This window comes from Narcine bancroftii, chromosome 6 (assembly GCF_036971445.1).
Source record: "Narcine bancroftii isolate sNarBan1 chromosome 6, sNarBan1.hap1, whole genome shotgun sequence".
Taxonomy (NCBI): Eukaryota; Metazoa; Chordata; class Chondrichthyes; order Torpediniformes; family Narcinidae; genus Narcine; species Narcine bancroftii.
Genome location: NC_091474.1, coordinates 173,933,551 through 173,948,868, shown reverse-complemented (window position 1 = coordinate 173,948,868; position 15,318 = coordinate 173,933,551). Strand labels below are relative to the sequence as shown.

General features: G+C 46.5%; 1 protein-coding gene across 1 annotated transcript in view; it reads right to left on the bottom strand.

The window, feature by feature from the left end:
• LOC138736766 (amine sulfotransferase-like) overlaps window positions 1-13,990 on the bottom strand; it is a 51,115-nt gene extending 37,125 nt beyond the window's left edge. Inside the window, exons 1-2 of the mRNA XM_069886791.1 lie at window positions 13,921-13,990; window positions 5,194-5,345 (exon numbers count right to left, since the gene is read on the bottom strand). Coding sequence (XP_069742892.1) covers window positions 5,194-5,335 — 142 coding nt within the window. The 5' untranslated portion in view covers window positions 5,336-5,345; window positions 13,921-13,990. The remainder of the gene's footprint in view (window positions 1-5,193; window positions 5,346-13,920) is intronic.
• Between the last annotated feature and the right edge of the window lie 1,328 nt (window positions 13,991-15,318).

Sequence of the window (15,318 nt, the reverse complement as noted above, 5' to 3'; positions counted from 1 at the left end):
ACTGTTGGGACTTGATTTTCAATGTCACCTTAAAAGCATGACGATGGGTTTGATGGGCCCCATCCACCCCTTACCATTCATAATCAGCAAATTGATAGTCAACCCCCCACTATACACGTCCACCAATCTAACCACTCACCATGCACGACTTGTGGGCTCTCTGCACTTAAAGTCCACCCTCCATCACCATTCACCAACCTCACCTTGACTGCAAACCAGTCACCACTAAAAGCAGACGGTACAGCACCAGGGACAGGGTCTTCATGCAGGCGGAGGTACAGCGCTTACATAAGGAAGGGGTTATTGAAGCCAGCAATAGCCCTTGGAGCACACAGGTAGTGGTAGTGTGGAACAGGAAAAAGAATACAATAGTCATCGTCTAGAGTCATACCACCAATAGATACACTCAATTAGATGTATACCCCCTTCCGCGAATCGCTAACATGGTCAACCAAATTTCCCAGTATCGGGTCTTCTTGATCATCGACCTAAAGATGGCATATCACCACCAACCCATCTGTCCAGAGGACTGCCAGTATATGGCTTTCAAGGCAGATGGCCACCTCTACCACTTACTGTGGGTCCCTTTTAGCATCACAAGCGGCACCTCAGTCTTCCAGCGGGAGATGGACAGTATTTTGGATCAGTACAAGTTGTGGGCTACCTTCCTGTATCTCGACAACGTCACCATCTCTGACAGGACCATGATGCCAATCACCAGAGATTTCTAGAGACAGCTAAGCTCCTTAATCTGACGTGCAACAAGGCCATTTACATGTTCCACACAACTCACCTGGCCATCCTTGCTGTGTCATGGAGAATGAAGTCATTGGCCCAGACCCAGACCATATGTGACCACTCTTGATGCTTCCCCTTCCACACAGCATCAAGGCCCTAAAGAGTGCCTTGGTTTTTCCTCCTATTATGCTCAGTGGGTCCCCAATTATGTGGACAAGGCCCGTGCTCTTATCAAATATACGTCCTTTCCTCTGGCAGAGGAGACTTGTGCAGCCTTCAACTGCATCGTCCAACATCGCCAAGGCTATGATGCATGATGTGGACAAATCCACCCCTTTTCAGGTGGAAAGTAATGCATTAGACTTCACCCTGACAGCCATCCTTAATCAGGCTGGAAGTCTCGTTGCATTTTTTAAGCACCCTGCAGAGCTCCAAGATTCGACACTCCTCAATCAAAAAAGAGGCCAAACCCATTGTCGAGGCAGTGTGGCACTGCCACCATTACCTGGCCGGTAAGAGATTCACCCTGCTGACTGATCAACGCGCTGTCGCATGCATTTTCAACAATCAACAGTGGGGAAAAATCAAAAATGATAAAATACTGTAGTGGAGAATAGAATTATCCACCTATAACTATGACATCTTGCACCAGCTGGAGAAACTTAATGAGCCACCAGACACCCTGTCCTGTGGGACTTGTGGCAGCACCCAGAACAACCGACTGCAAAACTTCCATAATGATCTGTCACCCCAGAGTCAACAGGTTCTTTCACTTTGTCAAAGTACACAGCCTGCCAAACTCCATTGACGAGATCAGGACCATGACAAAGAACTGACAGTCTGGGCTGAGTGCAAGCCAGACAGGGCACAATTTATTAAAGCCACTCGCCATTTCGAGCGACTCAGTGTTGACTTTAAAGGACCCATACCCTCCGCCTACCGTAAAATATACTTCCATCGATGAATACTCCCACTTTCCATTTGCCATTCCCTGCTCAGATATGACCACTGCCACAGTCATCAAGGCTCCGCACATCTCTTCACTCTATTTGGCTTCCCCAGTTATATCCACAGCGACCTAGGGCCTTCCTTTATGAGCGACAAGCTGCGCCAGTACCTGTTGGCCAGAGGCATTGCCATGAGCAGGATCACCAGTTACAATCTCCAGGGTAATGGACAGGTGGAGAGAGAGAATGCTATGGTCTGGAAGGCATTCCTGCTGGCCTTGTAGTCACAGGGCTGTCCAATCTCCCACTGGCAGGACATTCTCCCGGAGGCCCTCCACTCTACCAGGTCCCTGCTGTGCACCGCCACTAACACTACACCACTTAAACATATGTTTTCTTTCCCCAGGTCATCTGCGACAGGGAACACACTACCAGCATGGCTGATGCCCCCAAGGCCTGTCCTGCTCTGGAGCCATGTGAGGATCCATAAGTCTGACCCATTAGTCGAAAGGGTCCATCTCCTCCATGCCAAATCCAAATATGCCTATGTGGCATATCTGGACAGACTTGAGGACACCGTTTCCATCAGGAATTTGGCTCCCTCAGGGGCCCTGGAGACTGCTGCTAAACACCCCACACTGTCCTCACTGTTGAACACACATGATGCACCTGACCTCTGGTATCCTGCCTCTGCCCAAAGGGAGGATACACCAGGCACGGTGCCCACCTATCAGCACAATACTGATGAATACAAACAGGCAGCTGAAACTCTCCAGGACTCCGCTGCTGCACCACAGCTGCAACCAGTTCTACAACAGTCCCAGCAAACGACCAGACAGCCTGATAGGTCGAACTTATGACTTTTACTTAATAAATGTGTAACTTTGTAAGTTCCACTTCACCCCGTGGGACTCTTCTTTAAAAACAAGGTGTGAATGTGGTAAACCACTGTAATGTCTAATTATCTGGTCAAGCATATCTATTGGCCAATTATACCTGTGTCCCCTCCCCACATGCTCCTGTTTAAAGGTGATTGTTCCACAGCCACCTGTAACTCAATGCAGGATATGCTGTGTTTTCAAGTGAATTTAAGCCTATTAGTTTCTCCACAATAGTCTCTTGGGTGCTTCAGATAAATTGCAAAGTTTCTTTATCTGAAGGTAGGTCTGACCTTGATTAATATAAGGAAATGACTTTTGACCTCTGCCTCCTGCCTGGGTGGTCAGGTGACCTCCAGGCTGAAAGCACATGAAGACTGTCATTTATTCTGGTCATCTTGCTATCTGACCTGTCAGGTAACCCTTCATGTTACATAACGCTTTCAAGAATTCAAAGGACATTTCCAATCAGTCCTCAGAAAAAAAAAACGTAGACACAAAACACACAAGACTCACAAAACTTCGATCTCAACCGAAGCAAAGATCATGAACAAAATTCAGTTTGTTTGGTAAACTAAAGCCAAAAGATCTTTGAGAGAGAGAGAGAGCACAAAATTCAAAGTGGTCTTGTGTTGCCTGCAGAGAGAGGAACAACTGGTTTGGTTCAGATCCTTTTGGCTGCCTTTGGAATGTTCATCCTTTTTGAAATCCCAACATTCTAAGCTGTCCTCCAGACCATGACTCATGCTCTGGGCTGTCTTCCACTCCACAGCACCACCCAGTGGTGGTTTATCATCCCAGTCCAGAAATATTTAGATCATTTTCTGCACATGCTCAGACCATCTCCCACTCTCTTAGCAGTTCTCCTTTACCATTGCTCTCTAAGGTAAACTGTCACTTTTCAACATAAAAGCACAAAACACATAGGCCAATACACAACACAGAACTCTGTAATAAGGATAATATATGATTTAACCTTCTTTTTGTTTGTTGCTCCGTAGCCTTCAGTGACTTGTTTACACTCACTTCTATGTCTATTTGAACATCAATACAACCCAAGTCTCTCATGACTAAGAAAGAAGCACTCATGGGAAATGTGATAAACTAGTGACCAAAATGTCACTGGGGAGTACGTTGGGATCAGTAATCTTAACTCTAGCAAAATATTAATGGAAAAATACAGGACTGGCCCAAATAAAGGTCCTAAATTGGGGCAAGGCTAACTTTGAGGCATTCGGCAGAAACTTGCAAATATAGATTGGAAGAGTCTGTTTGCAGGTAAAGGGATAGCAGGCTATTGTAAGGTATTTAAAAGAGAAATAAGGAAAGTTTGGGGCAAGATAGAACATAAAACAGTATAGCACCATGTGGGCCTTTCAGCCTACGATGTTGTGTTCTGCTGACCTATTGTAAATAAACCTACTCCATGTCAATCAACACTTCTCGCTCTCACATCCCAAAACCCTTGATTCTTCTTACCAATACTTATCTAAGAGTCTTTTAAATGCCCCTATTTTACAAGTCTCCACCTCCACCCCCAGCAATACATTTCAGGTACCCATTGCTCTTAATAAAAAAATTAAATCTAACATCTTCCCTAAACTTTCCTCCAATCACCTTAAAAGAGATATCCTCTGGTGTTCTCCATCTCCAACCTGGGAAAAGGTGCTGGCTATCCACTTTATCTATGCCTTTCATAATTCACCTATATTATCTATCATTCCAAAGAGAAAAGCCTTATCTCACTCAGCCTTTCTTCAGAAGATATTTTCTCCATCCAGACAGTATCATGGCAAATCTCCTCTGCACCTTCTCTAAAACTTTATATCCTTCCTATTAGTTCCTGTTGAAGCCCTAGTCATGAAAAGGAAGGGGGAAGGTATAGATGGATAGGAATACACTTAAGAAGAACATGAGTTAGTCTGGCAGAAAAGGTGAAGGAGCAGCCAAAAAGATCTGGTGTATTTTTGTTGAATGACAACATTGTCTGACTGGTTTAATGCAACCTAGATTGTATACCTAAAATGGATGAGAGGGGGGTGGGTGGGGGGTGGCTTGGGAGGAGGGAGGGGGGGAGAAAAAGTCACTGTATATGTGTGAAAAAGAAAAAGTGTATATCATGGCTAATGTGATTTATGGTGTGAAAAATAAAAAAATTTAAAAAAAAAAGAATATTCAAATTCACTTTATTGTCATTTACTTACTCCAAAGCATAAAAATGGAACTGTTGATTCCTTAAAAAATTAATGAGGTTGTCTCTGCTTGAAGCTACAGGAGATGGGCAAGGACCTAAATGAATATTTCAATTCTGTCCAGCTAAATTTGAGATTATTTTCTCAAATTCCATTTGAGTCCTATTATAATGTTTTCTTCTTGTGTGAATTAGGCTCAGGCTGTTTCTTCCTTATACCCTTTTCAGTCTTAAGTTTAAACCTCTTATTGAGAATGCCACAGCCTGGCAGATCCCTTTTATATTCCCATCTGTTTCCCATTATGAACTCCAGTAGTGATTTGACTTTTATATTAAGAATGAAGTTGCAATCATACTCTAAAGTTGTACTCCTTAAACATATTCCTATCTCTTTTCCTTTATTTAGTGGACGGAAAGTTTGAAATAAACTAACTCTTACCTGATTTTGGATATGTGACCACAATCACATCATCCTTCTTTATGTCTAAGTTAGGAATCTTGTTCAAGTATTCAACATTGTGAATATTACTGATGAAATTACAGCCTTTGTATTCAAAAAGCTCATTGGGTGTTGAAAACATGCTGAGAAATCTAAAAGAAAATAAAAACACAAAATAATCTCTGCTGAACTCAGGGGTCAGCAAACACTTCAAATATGGAAATTCATCATTTGTTTTAATATAGATGCAATTATCCCACAAAATGCACTGAGTAACGTCAACACAATGTGAGGATAAGTCAATAGAAACTGCAAAAGCTGTAAAATTTCAGAATTGGAGCTAGGAAAATGGGAACACAAGAGATTACTGATACTCTGGCAGGGTCAGTCCCAAGGTTGGGTGCAGCATTCACAGGCATTGCTTCCCAAAACAAAGTATTGTGACCTTCCCACGGCCATTGCTCCCACCCCGCCCGTAGCTTAGCGTCACAGTGGGATCAATGGCCATCTTTGTTACTCATAATCCCCCACACAGCTGGAACTGCTCTGCCAGTGTCAGCACCAAGGAAATGTGTATCACAAGATCACAAGACAAAGGAACAGAAGCAGGCTACTAGGCCCATCAAGTCTGTTCAGTAAATCTACACTAAGCTACTCTACACTAGTTCCAATTTCTGGCCTTTTCCCCATTGCCCTCACTAATGAGATACTTGTCTATTTCTTGTTTAAGTACTCCCGTATGTGGAAGTGAGTTCCACAGGTCCATGACCCTCTGGCTAAAGAAGTTCTACCTAATCTCTGTTTTATATAACCTCTATTTTTCAGACTATGACCCCTTGTCTTCGAATCACCCACCAAGGAAATAAATCTTACCCACATCTACCCTATCTAAACCTTTCAAAATACGAAAAGCCTCTATGAGACCCCCTCTCATTCTTCAATACTCTAATAAATACAACCCAAGAGCTGCCAAACCCTCCTCGTACATTAGCCTTTGCATCCTAGAATCTTCCTAGTAAATCTCCTCTGCACCATCTCCAACAACATCACATCCTTTCTAAGATAGGGGGCCCAAAACTGCAAACAGTACTCCAAATGAGGTCTCACCAGTGCCCCATAGAGCCTCATCAACACCTCTTTACTCTTATACACTATTCCTCTTGAAATGAATGCCAACATACCATTCGCTTTCTTCACTACCAATTTCACCTAGTCATTAACTTTTGGTTTCCCTGCACAAGGACACCCAGGTCCCTTTGCACATCTGAGGTCTGAATTTTTCACCCCATCCAAATAGTATTCTGCCTGTTTATTTCCACTGCCAAAATGCACAACTGTACATTTCTCTATGATAAATCTCATCTGCCATAATTTTGCCCAGTCTCCTAATCTGTCCATATCCTTCTGCAACTTTATGGTTTCTACTACACTTCCTACTCCGCCACCTATCTTGGTGTCATCCGCAAATTTGGCCATAAAATCATTCATACCATCCTGTGATAGTACAGGTCTATCACCAATGTACATAGTGTATATAGTTACTGTACCTAGACTGTGCTTACAGCGATTGGCTGAGAGCTAAGCCACTCCTATTGTCTGGGCCTTAAAGGGTTGTGTCCCTAGCCAGGTCGGATCATTCCGGACTGGTCGGCCACCTGTGAAGAGCTCCGGTCTTTTGCTAATAAAAGCCTTGGTTTGGATCAAGTCTTTGGTTCTTTCGACGAGCTCTACAATTTTATTAGCAAAAGAATTTTTTTTGAAATGGATGGAGCGTTTAACTCGGCCAGAAAAACTTGATATCGACCCACAGTCAGCTACAGCCTTCAAAGCCTTTAACTTCTGGCTGCTGAACTTTGAAAACTTCCTGAGACTCATTGAGGTGGAGGAAGATAACCAGCGTCTAACAGCATTGCTGTCTATGGTGTCCTTGAGAGTCTACGAGAACATCCAGGATGAGACCACTTACACCGCAGCCATAAAGGTACTGAAAGGACTGTATGATCAACCGGTGAACAGAGTTCATGCCCGGCTCGTGCTTGCGTCGAGGAAGCAACAGCCCGGTGAGTCCAGCAGGGCATATTTACAAGTATTAAAGGCATTGGGCAAGGACTGTAACTGTGTGGACAAAACTGCTGCCGAGATCACAAATGATCTCGTCCGGGATGCCTATGTGGCTGGGCTCCGATCGAATGAAGTGAGGCTGCGCTTGCTCGAACAAGGGGTAGAAAAACTAGAGGACGTGGCCCGGATTGCAATCACAATGGAGGATGCAGCCTTAAAGTCCACCGAGCTCTCTAGGGACTGGACCCCTCGTTCTGATGTGAGTAAAGTGCCCTTCTACCCTACCCCTGACGGCCTATCGGCTGCTGCTACCCTGCCCCGTGCGAACCCGAAATGTTATTTCTGCGGGAGGGACAAGCACAGCAGGTCCCAGTGCCCAGCAAGAAAAGCCAGGTGCCAGAAGTGCCTTAAAAACGGCCACTTTGCTGCAGTCTGTAGGTCTAAAATGGCCGCCAGCAAACACAGTGCCTCGTGTGAAGCCCAATCGCCGCTTTCCCATTCAAACTCTTCTTCCCCAGAGCTCTCGTCCAATGAGAGCGAGGGCTCCCCTGCACGGCAACGCCTGACGTCACGGAGACGCCGAACCCGGAAGGGGCAACCCACCGTCGCAACCATGGTGATGGCCCGCCTCTCGCCCCCGTGCGGAACACTTGACACTGCTGCCGCCACAGCCACCCCCGGGGCCGACGCTACCGCCGCTGCTGCCGCCGCCACAGCCACCCCCGGAGCCGACGCTACCGCCGCTGCTGCCGCAGCCACAGCCAACCCCGGGGCCGACGCTACCGCCGCTGCTGCCGCCGCCACAGCCACCCCCGCGGCCAACCAGGTGCTCACCCTAGCGTCCATCGCTGACGACCGCCAGGGCCCGACCGCCGCGACCAATGACCTACCCACCGGCAATCGCGAGCAACTACAAACCCCAATACTTACTATTCGCCCGCCAACGCCGCCACAACAGCACTTCCGGGAAGTCCTCCAACCTGCTCCTCGAGCGTTGACTACGTCATCCCGTTGCGTGACGTCATCCCGTTGCGTGACGTCATCGCACAAAACTCCCCTGTCAATTGCTTCAATCACACTGAACCAGCAATGCTCTCATCCCCTCACTAAAGCAATGGAACTGATGGACACTACACCAATTGCTTATTTGACTCTGGGTCAACTGACAGTTTTATCCAGCCAGATCTGGCCCTCCGTTGGGGACTTGACATTATTCCCACTACCCAGAGGATTTCATTAGCGACGAGGTCGCACTCGACTGGGATAAAGGGGTATTGTATCGCCACGCTGGAAGTACAGGGTGTGACGGTCACCCACTTCAAATTATTCGTCCTTCCCCAATTGTGCGCCCCAGTGTTGCTGGGATTAGACTTCCAGTGTCAGTTCCAAACGGTGTCCCTACACTTTGGGGGACCCCACGCCCCCCTCTCGGTCTGCCATCGCCCCACTCCCGAAGCACCCGAGCAACCCGCCCCCATGCCCCGGGGCCAATCCTGCGGCCTTTCCACACTCCAGATTGCCCCGCCAGCACTCTTCGCAAACCTCACCCCTGGCTGGAAGCCTGTGGCCACCAAAAGTCGGCAATATAGTTACGAAAACAGGCAATTCATTAGGAGTGAGGTGCGTAGATTGCTGGATGAGGGCATCATCGAACCCAGTTCAAGCCCCTGGAGAGCCCAGGTGGTGGTTGTCAAGAATGAAAAAAAACTACGGATGGTGGTCGACTATAGCCAGACCATTAACCGCTTCACGCTCCTGGATGCGTACCCCCTGCCACGCATCACGGATGTGGTGAACCAGATCGCCCAGTACCGCATTTTCTCCACTATTGACCTACGTTCGGCCTACCACCAGCTCCCGATCCGCTGCGAGGACCGACCATTCACGGCCTTTGAAGCGAATGGGCGGCTATACCAATTTCTCAGGGTACCATTCGGGGTCACGAATGGTGTCGCGGTCTTCCAGCGGGAAATGGACAGGATAGTGGACCAGAACGGGCTAACCGCGACCTTCCCGTATCTGGACAATATCACCATCTGCGGCCACGACGTGCAGGACCATGACGCCAACCTAGACAAATTTCTTCAAACTGCCCGTCAGCTAAACCTGACTTACAACTTGGACAAGTGTGTCTTCCGGACCACACGACTCGCTATTCTAGGTTGTGTGGTGGAGAACGGGATAGTCATGCCAGATCCTGACCGCATGCGTCCCCTAATGGACTTACCCCCCCCACATACCCAGAAAGCTCTCAAACGTTGCCTGGGCCTTTTCTCGTATTACGCCCAATGGGTTCCAAACTACGCCGACAAGGCGCGTCCTCTTATCAAGACCACCTCTTTTCCCCTCTCGACCGAAGCCACAGCGGCTTTCGATCGAATCAAATCTGACATCGCTGCTGCGACGCTGCACGCGATCGATGAGTCTGTCCCGTTTCAAGTCGAGAGCGATGCATCCGACTTCGCCCTGGCAGCCACCTTGAACCAGGCCGGTCGGCCTGTAGCCTTCTTCTCCAGAACCCTCCAGGGTCCGGAGAGTAGACACTCCTCGATCGAGAAGGAGGCCCAGGCCATAGTTGAAGCGGTGCGTCGTTGGAGATATTACCTCACTGGGAGGCGCTTTACACTGTTGACTGATCAACGCGCGGTCTCCTTCATGTTCAGCAACACCCAGCGTGGTAAGATAAAAAAACGACAAAATCGCCAGATGGAGAATCGAACTCTCCACCTTTAACTATGACATCCTGTACCGGCCTGGTAAGCTCAACGACCCGCCTGACGCGCTCTCCAGGGGGACGTGCGCCAGCATACAGATGGACAGACTACGGAAACTCCATGAGGCGCTCTGTCATCCAGGGGTCACTAGGTTTGCTCACTTTGTCAAGCGCAACTTACCCTACACAGTCGAGGAGATCCGCTCCATGACCCGAGCCTGTTCGGTGTGCGCTGAATGCAAGCCCCACTTCTTTCGTCCGGATAACTCCCACGTTATCAAAGCCACCCGCCCCTTCGAGCGTCTTAGTGTAGACTTTAAGGGGCCCCTACTGTCGACCAACCGTAATACCTACATCCTTACGGCCATCGACGAGTACTCCCGCTTCCCATTCGCTGTAGCCTGCCCAGACACCACTGCCACCTCAGTGATACAGGCCCTTCACAGTATTTTCACCATCTTCGGGTACCCCAATTCCATCCACAGTGATAGGGGGTCCTCATTCATGAGTGCAGAGCTGCAACAGTACCTTCTGGAGTGTGGTATTGCTTCAAGCAGGACCACGAGCTATAACCCACGCGGTAATGGCCAGGTCGAGAGGGAGAATGCCACCATATGGAGAGCGGTTACACTGGCTCTCCGGTCTAAAGGTCTCCCCACCTCTCACTGGCAGGAGGTTCTCACTAGTGCTTTACACTCCATCCGCTCCCTCCTATGTACTGCAACAAATGCCACCCCCCACGAAAGGATGTTCCTTTTCCCGAGGAAATCCGAATCGGGAACCACTGTACCGGCATGGCTCACCGTCCCTGGCCCCGTCCTTTTGCGACGCCACGTCCAGCACTCAAAGAACGACCCCTTGGTCGACCGAGTGACTCTACTCCACGCGAACCCACATTACGCATACGTGGAGTTCCCAGACGGGCGGGAGGACACTGTTTCGGTGCGGGACCTAGCTCAGGACGCGGTAGACCCAGCAAACCCCCCAACTCCTTCTCCAGGCCCCGTGCCGCAACAGAAGGACCAACAGCATCCCAATGACCCGGGTCACCCTGCCGACAAAACGACTGGGGAATTGAGCGACGGAGCAGTCGCTCCCGACGAGCCCGCTGGCAACACCACTCCAGTGACCCCAATCCCGGCACCACGGCGGTCACGCCGGATGGTCAGACCCCCTGACCGCTACAGTCCTTGACCTACCCCTTCCTTTCATTCTCTCCCTCGTTTTTGTTTTTTTTTCCAGGGTCAATTCTCCAAGAAGGGGTGAATGTGATAGTACAGGTCTATCACCAATGTACATAGTGTATATAGTTACTGTACCTAGACTGTGCTTACAGCGATTGGCTGAGAGCTAAGCCACTCCTATTGTCTGGGCCTTAAAGGGTTGTGTCCCTAGCCAGGTCGGATCATTCCGGACTGGTCGGCCACCTGTGAAGAGCTCCGGTCTTTTGCTAATAAAAGCCTTGGTTTGGATCAACAAGTCTTTGGTTCTTTCGACGAGCTCTACACATCCATAATCCAAACCATTAATATAAATTGTAAACAGTTGCGGCCCCAATACCAACCTCTGCAGAACACCACTGGTTACAGGCAGCCATTCAAAACAGGTACCTTTAATTTTTACACTTTGCTTCCTGCCTATCAGCCAATTTTCTATCCAGTTTAATAACTTCCCTGTAATTCCATTGGCCCTCATCTTATTTAGCAGCCTAATATGCGGCACCTTATTGAAAGCCTTTTGAAAATCTAAAACATTATAAAATCTATAACATCCACAGCCTCTCCTTGAGATGCATCACGGCAAGGTTGACAGTAAAAAAGCAGGAGAAATCCCCGGAAGTCATGAGTGAGGTACACAGGGAAGAAAGGGTCTGCGCAGCAGCCCACAGCATCACATCCACCCTGGGGTGTTGAGGGCCTGTCGAACTGGCCTCAGTCTCCTGTGATGCCTTCCTACTGGCTGCCTGTCAGGGAGGCACACAGAGAGGTTCATGGTAGTTCTGTATTTTTACTTTATGTATTTTTTGTATATGTGTGATTATTGTTTGCTATGTATTGTATGTGTGCGTGTGTGTGTTTGTGTGTGCGTGCGTGTGAGTGTTTGTGTGTGTGTGTATGTGTGTGTATGCATGCCATGGTCTGGAGAAATGCTGTTTCGTCTGGTTGTATGGATGGGTCACGTCTCCAGAATGGAGGACCATCGCCTTCCCAAGATCGTGTTATATGGCGAGCTCTCCACTGGCCACCGTGACAGAGGTGCACCAAAGAAAAGGTACAAGGACTGCCTAAAGAAATCTCTTGGTGCCTGCCACATTGACCACCGCCAGTGGGCTGATAACGCCTCAAACCGTGCATCTTGGCGCCTCACAGTTTGGCGGGCAGCAACCTCCTTTGAAGAAGACCGCAGAGCCCACCTCACTGACAAAAGGCAAAGGAGGAAAAACCCAACACCCAACCCCAACCAACCAATTTTCCCTTGCAACCGCTGCAATTGTGTCTGCCTGTCCCGCATCGGACTTGTCAGCCACAAACGAGCCTGCAGCTGACGTGGACTTTTTACCCCCTCCATAAATCTTCGTCCGCGAAGCCAAGCCAAAGAAGATATGTACAGACAGATAATAATAAACTGAACTTGAATTGCAGTGTAGAGAAAGAAGAAAGTCTTACTTCTGGGACTGTTTATTGCAGTCTACAACATAACACTAATGGGGGTGGGGGTGTCATAGAAAGCCTCAGATGTGCTCCGAGAATCATACACCTCAGACAGCGGACGCACAAGAGCTCCTGAAGGAGACCAGGGCACATTCTCCGAGACCAAATTCTGACACCAGATGGAAACTCACAGGCATGCATAGGACAGCACCACCACCCTCCCCTGCCCCCCCCCCCCCCACTGAGCGAGTTTTCAAAGGTCAAATTTTCAGATTTTGCCACCCCCGCAGTTACCCTAATGCCCCCTGCTAAGACTTGTTCTGGCACCAAACCTGGGGCAAAAAACAAACTCCAGACCTGATTCAGGATCATGACCTAAAATATCCACTATCCCTTTGCCTTCACAGATGCTGCTCAACTGCTGAATTCCTGAAGCAGTTTGTTTTTGGCTTTTTTCACTTTGAGAATGAACAATATATGCCAATCACATGTGATCCCCCAGAATTAAGTAAATAAAATGAATTATGCTCATTCATTTCAAATTGCTTTTACTTGATCTAGTTTGCTTCTTTGAAAACAGAGTAGATAAAGGACATGACAATTATTGAGGTTAAAGAAGTTTGCTGAAATAATAATGAATAGGGTAACAAGATTACCATAGCAACATGTTTACAGTGCCAGTAACCTGAGTTCGCATTCATTGCTATCCACAAAGTTTGTACTTTCTCCCCTTGGCTGCACTGGTTTTAGCGGTTCACTGGTTCCCCTCCCACAGGGCGAACCAGTTAATTTGGTCTAATTGAGCAGCACAGGTTTCAATAGGCTGGAATCCTCTTCAAATGTGTTGCAAATAAATACTAACAACTATTGGTAAATTGTATATATCTTTATACATTAATCATTCAATAATAAACAGAAAAATAATTAACCATTAACACATGAATATTCAGCTTCTTCAGCATTTGGAATTGAAAAAAATCTTTTAGTTCAAATAATTAGAACTTATTTTTTTTAAATTTAAATAAAAATAGAGCATTACTTGCTCTTTGCAGTTTGCAAAACTATTCAGGGAATTACAACATCTCAGTATATTCACAGAGGTAAAATGAAAATTCATTTTAAAACATCAGGTTGAAAACAAATTGTTTTATCAAAGTATTTTAGTAATTTTGTAAATATTAATCAGCCAAAATATCAAGATTTACAATAATTACAAATTAAAAACTCCATTGTCTACTATAAAAAGCATGAAAGTAAACTGATATACAATTAATACATGCAAGTAATTTTAAATAAACATACCGTAAACTGGATAGGTGTTTCTGCTTAAAATTGCTTTCCGTGCTGCAAGCACACAGAAACTGAATATATATATATATATATATATATATATGAATCCTAAAAAAAATTCAAGAAAACTCAGCCATAACCACCAATCAGAAGCATGCCAATATCTTATCAAGGAAAACAAATGCTTTTAAGTGAGTTTCATCATGTGTGTTTTCTTTCAATGAACCTGTTTACCCTTTTAAATCACATCTATGATTCATTCGCAAGTGAAGTACACAGATCAGCAAATAGATATCAGCAAGTATCACAAGTATTCACACAAGTACCACGGAGCTGAAAGATCCCGAAAACAACTCTTGTGCAGTAATCATACAAGGGTAGGTCTACAAATTGCTACATTTCAATTCCAATATTACAGAGTTGCTAAAGGGATACCTTAGAAAGGAGCTAAAAGAAATCACTGAAGTCTGCTCAAATATCTTCCAAAAGTGGGACTTTTTGATCAATTACATTACTGAAGGAGGGATAGAATGGATACAGACAGCTTCTTAAATGTTTACAAGATAACCTAGCATTGGCTGGGGACTGTGGTGAAGGAATCACAAAAATTCTAAAGTTCAATGCTACCATCCCCAGAGAGCATTCAAAGATACAAGATCTTTGTACTGACAATAACCACAGCACCAGTGCGAGTAGAAGACAGCTTTAATAAACTAATATGTACACTAAGAGGTCTTGTCCCTCTGCAAGACGAACCTTGAAGGCTCGACTGTAGCTCTGGACTGCTTCATATACAAGATCACTGGGATGACCCCTGGTGACCTAGTGGGGTAATTACATATCACCAAATTCAACCCCCCCCCTTAAAAAAATTATCTCCTTCTCTTGTTTGTAAGTTCATAAGTCCAAAATTTTCCGTGGCTTCTGTTGCCTTCTGGACCTCCTCGGTAGTAGTGGGATCCTCTTGTATGGGATTAGGTCCTGCTATCAAGTCTAGGGTGGTGATATTTTGTGGGGCGGGCGTACCCAGGGTCCTGATTTCTGGGGTGGGTGGTATAGTTCTCTGGGGTGACTCGATGGACGACTGTTCTAGTGACTGCTGCTGCGTTCCTTGTTGATCCGTAGACATCTGTGTTTCCTCCACGTTGTTCACACATCCGGCCAGCGCAAGATTCAGGTTAGTTGAATGAATGAACGGCTTACTGAAGGAATAAATTCATTTATTAACACCACTGGGGACCTGTCCTGGGTAAACTTGTACCTCTCACTTTGTTTGAGCTACCAAAAGAAAATAGACACACACACCAAGAGCACTTCAGTTTATACAAATATTTATTACAAAATCTAAAGCTGATTTCAAACTACAATATGCAAGCCCTTCACAATTACACTTATCAACGCCTGGACTGG